The sequence below is a fragment of the Magnolia sinica genome, chromosome 12 (genome assembly GCF_029962835.1).
Source record: "Magnolia sinica isolate HGM2019 chromosome 12, MsV1, whole genome shotgun sequence".
Classification (NCBI taxonomy): domain Eukaryota; kingdom Viridiplantae; phylum Streptophyta; class Magnoliopsida; order Magnoliales; family Magnoliaceae; genus Magnolia; species Magnolia sinica.
The window spans coordinates 48,298,011-48,311,654 of NC_080584.1; the positions used below are offsets into that span (position 1 = coordinate 48,298,011).

At 41.4% G+C, this 13,644-nt stretch overlaps 1 protein-coding gene across 3 annotated transcripts in view; it reads right to left on the reverse strand.

The window, feature by feature from the left end:
• Positions 1-13,644, reverse strand: part of LOC131221331 (tobamovirus multiplication protein 1-like) — a 72,284-nt gene that overhangs the window by 55,853 nt on the left and 2,787 nt on the right. For 2 of the 3 annotated variants that reach the window (XM_058216549.1, XM_058216547.1), the window contains exons 2-4: positions 2,166-2,256; positions 2,033-2,085; positions 1,873-1,911 (exon numbers count right to left, since the gene is read on the reverse strand). In XM_058216549.1, coding sequence (XP_058072532.1) covers positions 1,873-1,911; positions 2,033-2,085; positions 2,166-2,256 — 183 coding nt within the window. The remainder of the gene's footprint in view (positions 1-1,872; positions 1,912-2,032; positions 2,086-2,165; positions 2,257-13,644) is intronic. The other variant, XM_058216548.1, reaches the window with a different exon arrangement.

A 13,644-nucleotide genomic window follows, 5' to 3' on the forward strand; every position in this document is an offset into this window, starting at 1 on the left:
GGGGAACTCCGTACTTCCAAAACTGATAATTGTGGCCTGATGTGGATGAAGAGGAAGTGAGGAGCCTGTAACTGTGCCCAATCCAAGTCACTGAATCATCCTCAGACTCTCCTACTGAAGCAGATTTTAACCTATCCAATACACTTAAAAGCGCCCCCACTTCCTCATCTGAGAAGCCTCTTCGGCAAGGAGACGCCCAAATAGCCTCTTCTACCACCTTACCAAAACAGGCGGTGACTGGAATATTAATATCCGAGCAAGGACTAGGGTGCAGACCTATCCCAGTCTATATCACCAATAATAATACATTATTTCTGGACGACTGTAGCACCCTAAAATATCATCCAGATAGGGTAGAAAGATGATATGCATCATCTGCTGCTTATATTTCGGACGATACAGAACCATAAAACTGAAACTACTTGCATTAAAAATGTACACATAACGTTTTTCCTTGATTCTGGCATTGGGCTCCATCCCAGAGTGTGGTCATAGGTACTAACAGAGCATCTGACCATGTTTGTTGCAGAATTGGAGAGCAGCACCCATAATAATTATGAAACGTAAATCTAACAAACATGCATAATTTTGACCGTATGAAGTTGAAACTTCTTTAGATACCAGTATCTTAATGATCCAAGAACACATTATAAATTACAGGAAGCTCGTCCCAGCTTGTAGGAACTCGCAAAGTTCCACAAAATGAGAAGGAATCAATTGATCAGGTAGTGCCACCAGCAGAAAGAAGCACAAATCATTAGTACAAGATGTGAGAAATAGCAATCAATTATAATAGATATCATGCATAACATTTTATGTACAGTAGGCAGACATATGATGAAGCCTTTTCAATTTTTCACACTATGCTTCCGGTGAAGTACTCAGGTAATAGAGAAAGAGATTGAATAAGCCTCTGACAGTCTGGAAAAATAACCCCCTCACCATGGACAAGTCCATGGTTATTTGCAGCTGTCTTTTGACTCCAAACAAATTGCCGATCATGAAAATATGTGCTAATGGATTGTACCTACTAGAGGAGGCAGGAACAGCGACCATAACTATACCTATAACAGATCACATGCTGTTAAGAACTGTTTCTGCCTTTTCAACCCAAGTGAGATGAAATTGACATCTAGATTTTAAATCCAAGTGGAAACTTGATATTATTTTCTCTGACAAGGCATCTACTGCTACCTTACACAATTTCTTTACAAATGCTTGAACAGACCAAATCCACAAGCTGCAGTTTTCAAACAATGCAACGATCATAAGTTAGCCTTTTACTTCAACATTTAATTGCTATGGCCATATGAGTATTTGCATGCTATTTATGTTTTCCTTTTCGTTTCTAATTCTCCTGGAAAAATGACCTGAAAATCTTTTTTCACCCAGAACATGATCCAAAATCTCCTACATTGTATCTTGAAGGCATAACCCATTAATATATAGGAAAGTTGATAGCTTTAACTTTCGTTGGGTCAGTTTGCTCCCTTGTTTGCATTTGTACTTGCTTTTACATTTGAAGGACCTGATTATTATCTATCAACTAGGTTGGAGCACAAGCCAAAAAATAATGCATTTTTCCTGTTGCTCTAGTTTCAGGATTAAAATGTAGAGCATGTGAGGACGAGCCAACTATTTTCACATTCAGTGCATATTTCGAAAGACATCAAGGGTAATAAATATTGCAAATACTAACAACTGCAACAAGATCATATCAAGCTACAATAACTGAATAGATGGGTATCTGCAGCCTGCTTGGATGGTAGAGAAGCCCGATTTTTTTTTGAATTTTCATTGAATCCCTAAACGTCAAACATTTGATTTCTCAGGAATGTACTGGGCTGAAGCAGACACATGTCAGAAAAGGACCTGTTTCCTACTCTTTTCTTTTACCCTCCCAAGTCCCAACTGAAATGAAATGGATACGGCTATCTTGTCAAATTGACAGAAGCTACCCTGAGTGCAAACAGCCCTAAAACAGCATTTGCATTTACACTGCAGAAATTTTTTTTAACTGTGAAGAACTTACCCTTGGCTTCAAAAAGAAGACTTGTTTGTGAAATCCAAATACAATGGCACGTACTGCAATACAGGTTCACAATTAGAAAAAAGATAAACAGAGACAGCCAATGAAACACCAATAAAAATATCCAAAAACTCACCTCCGTTTACAATGAAGTTCATAAGATGGAAAATCTTTTGTGTTGTCCAACCAAAATCAGGCACTCGCAATTGAATTCGTATTAGTTGAATCTGCACATCATGAATGAAATGCATGACTAAGGAATTGTCTCAAAAACTTTCACATGAGAAATCCATTTTCTTCGCTGACTATGGATGCGCTTCATGGCACACAAGCATAAAAGAGACAAGGGCTTACAAAAATATTTGATTCAAAATTATACATAAGTAAAACAAAATGATTAAATTTCGACTTCATGTTATGCCAGGCAGGTATCCAAAATTCCAAATTAATCAGTTGATGATGCAGTAACCACTCAGCTAGCCGTAAACCCTAAAAGTTTTCAAGTTTGAATGAGGAAAGATACTACATTACTAATCTATTAGAAAACTGAGAAATTTTCACTGGAACTTTCACCTGATAGTACACACCATGGATTAGCAATAATTCGAAAGTTCCTAGGGAATGATCATACCCATTCAATTTGAAAGCTTTTTTGTGATGAATGGGGACCATTTCTCTTTCTTTTCTCCTTAAACGTGCATTTCAGGCAACTCTTTGGATGATTAGATCATGCAACCAGTGTGATTTTGGACTGTATGTAATCCAGGGGAGGGCCCACTATTTGAAGGGTCTAAATTATCAGCCAGCATGTGCCAATCAGTCACAATCTCATTTTCTGTAGCCAACTCTCAATCAAAGTGTGAAACAGATTCACAGCTCTGGGTGTACCTGCAGACTACTGCACCACATTTTTGAAATGTACACTTGCACTGTTTTCCTCTTATGGATTTAACAGTTTTATACATTTACTTATCCCATCTCCAAAAGGAATCTTGAAGGCCAACTCTGTAACTTTCCACATTCCTGGGAGTTAACAAAAAAAAAAAAAAAAAAAACATGTGCTCTTGCAACGGAACACATGCTCCTTGCAATCTGCATCTTCAATTTTCTTCTTATTAACCGAGGTTCCCTCTGCAACCCTAGAGGTAATATAGTATCAAAGCAGAGCTTGATAATCAACTCAAAAGTTCCACCATCATCCAAATATTTACGTGTGTTTTTTGAAGGCAAATATCATATTCTTCAATACTGTGTTTGTAGTAATTTCTGCAGTTGTGTTTCTCCAGATTCAGTTTATTAACAGAACCCTGCACATTTACTTATCCCATCTCCTAAGGGAATCTTGAGGACCAATCTGTAATTTTCCACATTCCTGGAATTTACAAAAAACATGTGCTCTCACAATGGAAAACATGCTCCTTGCAATCTGCATTTTCAGTTTTCTTCTTCTTATTAACCAAGGTTCCCTCTGCAACCCTAGAGGTAATATTTATGGTGTTTTCTGAAGACAAATATCATATTCTTCAATGCTCTGTGTTTGGAGTCATTTCTGCAGTTGTCTTTCTCTGGATTCAGTTTACTAACAGAACCCTTGTAGCCTTTGTTCTTAAGCATGGCTGATCCTAGGATTCAGATTCAAATTCAGCAGCTGTTCATAGCATCTAATTGCTTCTATCATAGTCTCAGGACTATCTTCTATAAGTCATCGCTTTTTTTTTTTTGAAAGATCATGATAATTGTATTAAACCAAAAAGAAAAACAAGGAAGAGAATAGTTTAGTTTGCTGATAATGCAGACAACACTAAAGAAGGTCATGTTGCGCAGCACACCAACAACGCAGTGAGCCTAGATCCAATCTCAGGCCTCACCCACAAACGATAAACAGGAAGAAATATAAACTAGAAACAGATCAAAGCAATCCAAACAAACCACAAGACAAGATATACATGGAAAAATCCCAAACTAGGGTAAAAAACCACGGATGCAAACTTCCACTATGAAGAACAAAGATTACAAGGTAATATACTAACCTCTCCCTTGGAAGAACATAGAAAATCCCTTGCCCACACCTTAGAAATATTTCTCAATATTCACCTTAACGCTAGAATAGCCCTAGGAACACCTATTTATAGTTTAGGCAACTTCCCTTTCGCACCCTTGCGAAAGGCGATACCAAAATCCGCAGTCCGCATCGGATTCGGAAACGAATCTGCGTAACTACGGCAGCTTCGAGCGAACCCTACGACCGGTCGTGAATGGGCCATGACCGGTCGAGCACCTCGGACCAAAAACTAATGCTCGCTGGACTTTGAGTCGAGCCAGTCCACGACTGGTCGAGCAAGGGGCCACGACCGGTCGAGCAGGTCCCACAACCGGTCGTGCGCGGCCCTAGATGTGGCTCCAATTCTCAACAATCTCCCGAGACACATCGCCATAAACCTCGTCTTCTTCATCCGGAGTGCACCACCTCCCTATCTTCAAGCCTGAAGACCAATCAAAGCTAAACAGAGCTTCAGCTTCTCCCGTGTGACCACCTTGGTTAGCATATCCGCAGGATTCTCACTTGTATGAATCTTCTCCAGAGCAATCGATCCATCTTCCAGTAACGAACGTATGAAGTGATATCTGATGGCAATATGCTTGGTCCTTGAATGAAAGGCTGAATTCTTAGCCAAGTGTATTGCACTCTGACTGTCACTGTACAGCTTGCAATCTGCTTGCTTCTTACCCAACTCTTCCATGAAACCTTGCATACACACCATCTCCTTGCATGCTTCTGTAGCCGCAATATATTCTGCTTCCGTCGTACTAATAGATACTATCTTCTGTAACTGAGAGACCCAACTGACTGCAGCACTACCCAGAGTAAAGGCATAACCTGTAGTACTTCTTCTGCTGTCGATATCTCCTGCCAAATCTGAATCCACGTATCCTTGTAGCTTGACTTTCGATCCACCATAGCACAGCCCTAAATCCTTAGTACCTAAAAGGTATCTAAGAATCCACTTCACAGCTTCCCAATGTTCCTTCTCGGGGTTATTCATGAACCTGCTAACAACTCCCACTGCTTGAGCAATGTCTGGCCTCGTGCTCATCATAGCATACATGAGACTCCCAATAGCTAACGCATATGGGATTTTAGCCATGTAGTCCCGTTCCTCATGCGTCTTTGCCCCTTGCTCCTTAGATAGCTTGAAGTGGTTGGCTAATGGAGTGCTAACCGGCTTAGCACCTCCCATATTGAATCGATCAAGTACCTTGGTTATGTACTCTGCCTGTGACAGAACTAATTTCTTGTTTTCTCTGTCACGCTTTATCCTCATGCCTAGGATTTGTTTTGCAGCTCCTAAATCCTTCATGGCAAATTCTCTAGACAGTTGTCTTTTGAGATCTGAGATGTCCTTCATGCTTGAACCGGCCACAAGCATATCATCAATGTACAGAAGAAGGATGATGTACGACGTATCAAACTTCTTCAAGTAACAACAGTGGTCTACATGACATCTCTTGAAACCGTTTCCCGACATGAAACTGTCGAACTTCTTGTACCACTGCCTCGGGGCCTGCTTCAGGCCATATAAACTCTTCTTCAGTCTGCATACCTTGTTCTCCTTTCCTAGTGCCACGTATCCTGTCGGCTGATGCATATATCTCTTCTTCAAGGTTCCCATGAAGAAAGGCTGTCTTAACATCTAGCTGCTCTAGATGTAAGTCCTCTGTAGCCACTATACTCAAGACCATACGAATCGTAGACATTTTCACCACAGGTGAAAATATTTCAGTGAAATCAATACCTGTCTTTTGTTGAAAACCTTTTACAACCAATCTAGCCTTGTACCGTTTCGAACCATCGTGCTCCTCCTTCAGTCTGTAAACCCACTTGTTATGAAGAGCTTTCTTACCCTTGGGTAGAGTAACTAGCTCCCATGTAAGATTAGACTCAAGAGAGTCCATCTCATCATCCATGGCCTGCTCCCACTTAACCCGTGTATCCGACTGTAATGCCTCTTTAAAACACTCTGGGTCACCATTATCTATCAGCAGTAGATAATGTAGGGAATGTGAGTATCGGACCATCGGTCTCCTCTCTCGAGTAGACCTCTTCACAACCGGTGTATGCGGCTCTGCCTCATAATTCTCCTGTGCATGATCATCCTGTGGCGCTGTAACACCCATGTCCAGTAACTCTTTCGTCCCTACGAATTCCTTTTTCTCGGCCTTATTTTTCTACACACTGTCCTTATGCATCACTTTTTCATTGAAGACTACATCCTTGCTTCTGATGATTTTCCTGTTTTCTGCATCCCAAAACCTGTAGCCAAAATCATGCTGCCCGTAGCCTATAAACGTGCACCTCTTGAATTTCACATCCAGCTTGTTTTTGTGCTCTACATCAATGTGAACATATGAAGTGCAACCGAACACTCTGAGATGTGAAAGGTACACTTCTTTTCCAGTCCACGTTTCTTCTGGTAGCCCACCATCCAATGGTGCTGAGGGATTTCTATTGATGAGATATGCGGCGGTATTCACAGCATCTGCCCACAAGGTCTTAGGCAACCCTGCATGTAACCTCATGCTCCTGGTGCGCTCAAGGATAGTCCTATTAATGCGCTCAGCCACACCATTCTGTTACGGTGTCCCTGGAATCGTTTTCTGATGTTTGATTTCATTTGTTGTACAATACTCATCAAACCTCTTATCACAGTACTCTCTTCTATTATCAGATTTGAGACATTTTACTGTTTTACCTGTCTCGTTTTCTACCATAACTTTCCACTTCTTAAATACATCAAATACATCAGATTTATGCTTTAAGAAATAAACCCACAGTTTTCTACTAGCATCATCAATAAAAGAAACAAAATAACGTGAGCCACAAGAGATAATACTTGTGCCAGTCCCCACACATCAGTGTGTACAAGCTCCAACAGATGCATCTTTGGAGCACGTCCCGTCTTCTTGAAACTTACCCTTTTCTGATTGCCATACACGCAGTCCTCGCAGTATTCCAAGCCAATAGACTTCAGCCCTGGTAGCTTCCCTTTTGACAATAGCACTTTCATCCCTTTCTCACTCATATGTCCCAACCTTTGATGCCATAACTGCCCATTCACTCCAGTTGATGCGACTGCGAGTGAACTATACGATCCTAAAGTCACGTACAAAGTACCTTCCTTTTTGCCTCGAGATATCACCAAGGCACCTTTTGTGATCTTTCAGGAATCACTGGTGAATGTCGTCACATAACCGGTATCGGTCAACTACCCCCATTGAGATCAAATTCCTTCTCAAACTCGGTACATGTCTGACATCCTTTAATTTCAACGTCGTTCCGTCTTTCTGATTCATATGAACGTCTCCCTTTCCAACAATATTGCATGGCTCATCATTACCCAGGTACACTCTCCCAAAGTCACCTGACACATAATCACGCAGAATTTCCTTACATGAGGTGGCATGAAACGAAGCACCCGAGTCTATAACCCAAGACTCATTCCTCGCATCAAGAGACAAGATCAACGCCTCTGTGTCACTCTCCTCAAATAGATTCACTGAATCCTTCCCGCCTTGAGAGCTTCCTTCTTATTTCTTGAGCGCCCTGCAATCACGTTTCATATACCCCTTCTTGCCGCAATGCCAACATCCGTCTTTGTCTTTCGGTCCCTTGGACTTCTTCCTTGACTTAGAACGCCCGTGTTTATTGTCTTCTTTGTTCAGCGATCTTTCTCTTCCTTCAACGTTTAGAGCATTCCCTGAATCCCCTGAAACTCCTGATGCCTTTTTTCTAGATTCTTCGCTGAGAATTAGACCGGCCACATCATCAAATTTCAGCTTTGCCGACCCTGAAGAATTGCTCATAGCAATTACCAAACCATCCCAACTATCTGGCAAACTGGATAAGATCAATAACGCCCTGACCTCATCCTCAAAAACAATGCCAACGAATTCCAACTGGCTCGTGACTGTATTGAACTTGTTTAGATGTTCAGCCACGCTCCGACCATCTGACATCTTCATGTTGAATAGCTGTTTCATAAGATGAACCTTGTTGGATGCAAAGGGTTTTTCATACATGGTGGCTAGGGCTTCCATTAATTCTTTTGTAGTTTTCACCTTTGATATATTAAAGGTAACGCTCTTAGACAAAGAGAGTCAGATCGTTCCTAAAGCCTTTCTATCCAGTAAAAACCATTAATCATCTGTTATCTTTTCCGATTTCTTCTCTTTTCCTCCTAGAGGAATATAGAGGTCCTTCTGATACAGATAATCCTCCATCTGCATCTTCTAGAGGGCAAAGTTTGAACCATTAAACTTCTCAATTCTAGTTTTCCCTTCTTCTGTCATCGCTCCTAATAGAACTAAAACCAATAGCTTTGATACCAGTTGTTGCGCAGCACACCAACAACACAGTGAGCCTAGATCCAATCTCAGGCCTCACCCACAAACAATAAACAAGAAGAAATATAAACTAGAAACAGATCAAAGCAATCCAAACAAACCACAAGACAAGATATACGTGGAAAAATCCCAAACTAGGGTAAAAAACCACGGATGCAAACTTCCACTATAAAGACCAAAGATTACAAGGTAATATACTAACCTCTCCCTTGGAAGAACATAGAAAATCCTTTGCCTACACCTTAAAAATATTTCCCAATATTCACCTTAACGCTAGAATAGCCCTAGGAACACCTATTTATAGTTTAGGCAACTTCCCTTTCGCACCCTTGCGAAAGGCGACACCAAAATCCGCAGTCCGCATTAGATTCGGAAACGAATCTGCGTAACTACGACTGGTCGTGCAGCCTGCATGACCGGTAGAGCGAAGCCTACGACCAGTTGTGAATGGGCCACGACCGGTTGAGCACCTCGGAACCAAAAACTAATGCTCACTGGACTTTGAGTCGAGCCAATCCACGACTGGTCGAGCAGGGGGCCACGACCGGTCGGGCAGGTCCCACGACCGGTCGGGCGCGGCCCTAGATGTGGCTCCACTTCTCAACAGGTCATAACCCCTCAGAAAATCTACATGAACAGCCCACTCTAAAATTAAACGCTTAGCCTTAAGAGGCAACAGCGTGAACAGAATTAGAGATATCCCTGAAGCATCTCCTGTTTCTTTCTTCCCAAACTGACCACCAAACTGCGAGATTGCCATTCTCCACAAACGGAACATATGCTTGCCTATGCTGACCCCATGCCAAGCCTTGAAAAGATTACCCGCTGAATCAGGAAGGCACCAACTGATGTTGAAACGAGTGCAAAATTCAAACCAAATCGATGCAATGAAAGGACAATGAACCAGAAGATGATCGACCGATTCTTCATTCTTCATGCAGCAAAGACATATGTTAATTAAGAACATCCTCCTTTTCCTCAAGTTGTCCACCGTCAGAATCTTCTTCTTACCAATCAACCAACCAAAAGCAACTATCTTGGGACGGGCCGAATACTTCTAGATATGTTTTAACATGAAATCTTCACAAGGGACCAAACTATCTAACTGATTGTAGAATGATTTAATCGAAAATTTGCTGGATTTGTCCATCATCCAAATCAAACTGTCTTCAGATAAGTGGTTTGGCGAAGATTTATAGATGTAATCAAGACGATCAACATACTCCTAAATCTCCCAGTCTTGAAGATTTCTCCTACACTCCACATTCCATTCTATTTTCTCCACTGAAACAGTATAACAATCAGCAACAAAACGGTTTGATTTGGGGCGAGAAGAAATATGTTCGGAAATTTATCTTTCAAAGGCACATCACCCACTGATCTATCTTCCCCAAAAACGGATATTGTCGCCCTTACCTAACTCAAAGCCGATACCTTTGAGAACCTCCTTTTTCATTTTAAGAATTCCCTTCCAGAGGGCCGAGGCCCTATAGCGGGATGAGTCTTTTATCCACCAACCACCCTCTGATCTTCCATATTTGCTTTTGATGATCTAATTCCAAAGACTCCTGTCTTTTGTGCCTAGCCTCCAGATCCACTTGCCTAGAAGAGCCCGATTCATAAGCTTTAGATCTTTTACTCCTACTCCGCCTTGATGGAATTGCTTGCAAACCATTTTCCAATCAACAAGATGAATTTTCTTTTTCTCCTCCTTACCGTGCCATAGAAAGTCCCGTTTCATCTTTTCGAGAGTAGCCAAAACTGAAGACGGACATTTGAATAAGGACATGAAGTACAAAGTAAGATTAGAGAGAGCCACCTTGATGAGAGTGAGGCGACCTCCTAGCGATAAAAAACGACATTTCCATTTAATCAGATACTTCTCAAACCTATTTATCCCATGAAGCCTTTAGAGGCAAGTCGATACACAGCGGGAGGCCAACAAAGGAAGAAGGAAGAGACATCGCCGAACAATCAAGAGAATTCGCCCAACTGCTAATCTCCCCTTTGTCCATATTCACCCCAAACAACTTAGACTTCGCCAGATTTACTATCAGCCCTGAAACTGCCTCAAAACACCGGATCGCAATACGCAAATTGTCAACCTTCTCCTAGCTTGCTTCGCTAAAGACCAAAGTATCATCTGCGAACTGAGTATGCGATATTGGGGAAGACATACCTTTAATTCTGATTCCGCTTCAGATACCTGATTCTTGCCCTTTATGCAACATTCTGGATAGGGCCTCCCCAACAATGAGAAAAAGGAACGGGAATAATGGGTCCCCTTGGCGCAAACCTCTCGAGCTTATGAAGAAGCATTTCGGGGATCCGTTAAGGAGACTAGAGAAGTGAGCCGATCTGATACACTCAACTATCCATCCTCTCCATTTATCACCAAAGCCCATTCGCTTCAACATGTATTGCAAAAACCCCCAATCCACATGATCGTAGGCTTTCTCAATATCTACCTTACATAAGATATATTTCGAACCGAGCCTATGGCTGGAATCCAGGCATTCATTAGCTATGAGAGCACAGTCGGTAATCTGCCTACCCAGGATGAATGTGATTGGTTGCCTGAAATTATCTTCCCTATAACCTTTGTCAATCGAGAAGTCAATATTTTAGCCAATATTTTGTAGGGACCCCCAAGTAAGCTAATTGGTCTGTAGTCCTTGAAAGTTGCCACACCCGGAAATTTAGAAATTAGAGCTATAAAGGAGGCCCCAAGCCCTTTGGAGAGTCTACCTCTCTTGTGAAATTCATTAAGAAGGCCATAAGATCGTCTTGGATCACATCCCAGAAGAATTGAAAAAACGGAATAGGAAAACCGTCAGGCCCGGGGGCTTCGTCTCCCCCTAAAGAGTCGACCGCCATTCTCACTTCTTCCACACTAAAAGGAGATTCAAGAGCAAAGGCATCTTCACCCGTAGCTGTATCCATCTGAAGGTTGTCCAACCGAGGCCTGTCCCAAATGTCACTCTTGAGAAGGGTGCTGAAGTGCGCTATTGCCACTTCCACTATAAGATCTTTATCTTCAATACGGACCTCGTTTACAACTATGTTGCTAATTTTGTTATTTCTAGCGTGCATAGTGGCAATACTGTGAAAGAATTTTGTGTTTTTGTCACCCTTCTTGATCCATTTCGCATGGGATTTTTGTTCCCAGGAAATTTCGTTTTCAAGGGGCCCTAGCTGACAAAGATTGAATCAACTGAATTCTATTGGATAAAATTTTCGAAGACATCAAACCATCTTAAATACCAACATCTATCTTTTACAGCTCAAACAGGATCAAGTCCGTTTCCATTTGTCTTTTAAATAGTTCCTCTTGTTTCCACTGTTTGATTTTATCCTTCAAAAGTCTGAGTTTTGAGCATAACCTGTATCCAACAAAACCTTCCACTTTAAAGCCACCCCACCAATCAGCTATCAACTAACGAAAACCATGACAGATCAATTTTGTTAAAATATCATGATTCTCTTCTGTAGAAATCTTCATTTTTGGAATCAGAGTTTTTCAGATCTGGCATCAGCGTTTTTTTCTCTCCTTTTTCTACTCTTGGGCAAGACTGTGCATTGGGTGGGGCAACTAAGACACTATATGTTTGGCATTTTTGAAAATTTACTCAAAAGAAGTCTTGTTTTATTAGATGATTCCTGATCATCTTTATGCATTTGTTCAACAAAAAATAGTTCAGAAAAATTGAATCCTTGTTGTTTCATTTCAAAAAATCATTTTATGTAGAAGATGATTTCAACCATTTGTAATAACACAAGACAACTAACCACTTGCTCTAAAAGCTCAAAATGATAGAGCGTGGCGAATCAATCCCTATATCTCATAGCCTAGGCCCCATATCCCATGGGTTAGGTCCTCGGCTGAACCCCTGTCGTAGGCCCCAACATCACATGGGTGAGTGTGCCCCTGCATCCCGCAGGCCACCCCACTCGAGACCGGTGTGAAAATGCCCCTGCATTAATCACCACCGATGAGGAGTCTCAAACACGAGACCTCCTGCTCTAATACCACTTTGATGCATGACAACTAACCACTTGCTGTAAAAGCTCAAACTGATAGGGCATATCAAATCAATCCCTTTATCTCATAGCCCAAGCCCCACATCCCATGGGTTTGGTCCTTGGCCGACCCCCCCTGGCCCCACATCACTGGGTTCCACCTCACACGGGTGAGGCCCGAGCCGCCCACCCCGAGTGTGCTACCACATCCCACAAGCCACCCCATTCGAGCCTAGTGTAAAAATGCCCCTGCTTAGGTAAAAGATTATTCTCTATTTTCAACAATAAGGATATGTTAAGATTCTCCCCAATTAGTTGGGATAGGGCTTAGATAATGATGAAAATGATGATGGTGATCTGTTAAGATTCTAATACTGAAACCCCATAAACTCTGCCTTTTGGTCCTTCATATGTCAACAAGGTCGGATCTAACATGCTCTCCCTTGAGGATTGTTTCTTCTGTGTTTTTTATGCCTGGGTCTATTCTGTTTAACCTATTTTGTTGAATCAGATGATAATCTGAGTCCTTTTTTGGGATGTTTATAGTCTAAAGGTCCACTTTTCTTTGGAGTGATTCTGAGGCGTCTACATTATCCAATGTCTACACCAATCCTAGTCTAATTTCTTATAATAATAAATATGTATCGGTATTAGACCTAGTATCGAACGCTTCAGATACATAAACATTAGGTAAACATCAAGAAATATCACATGTATCACGGTCTGAAGAAAACACTAGGGAAACTTTAGGATTTGGGAAAATTGTGGAATTTTTCAATGAAACTTTAGGAGATGCTAAAAGACACATTATACACATTAGAACTCAAAACACTTACAAATAAAATGAAATAATAACCATTATTCATTGTCATATAGAAGTGATGCAATTATACCCAAAATGGTTTCAAATCATTCAAAACTCATACAAATACAAGAATTGCACTGATGGTTTTGTTTTAAGAACATGTTACCTTACCCTTCTATTGAGCCATGTCTGGGTGGAATTAACAAGATTGAACCAGGGCCCAACCGGCCATTGCTAGGGGGACAACCAGACCAACCCAACCTATAGGATTTCTTTCTGAAGTTTCCTCCCAGGACCCTTGATCATTGAATCAATAGGGGCATCCCAGGAAGTGGTCCAATGAAAGAAAGGAGGGCGGGCGGATTATTCATCGTGGTCGAGCAAATTC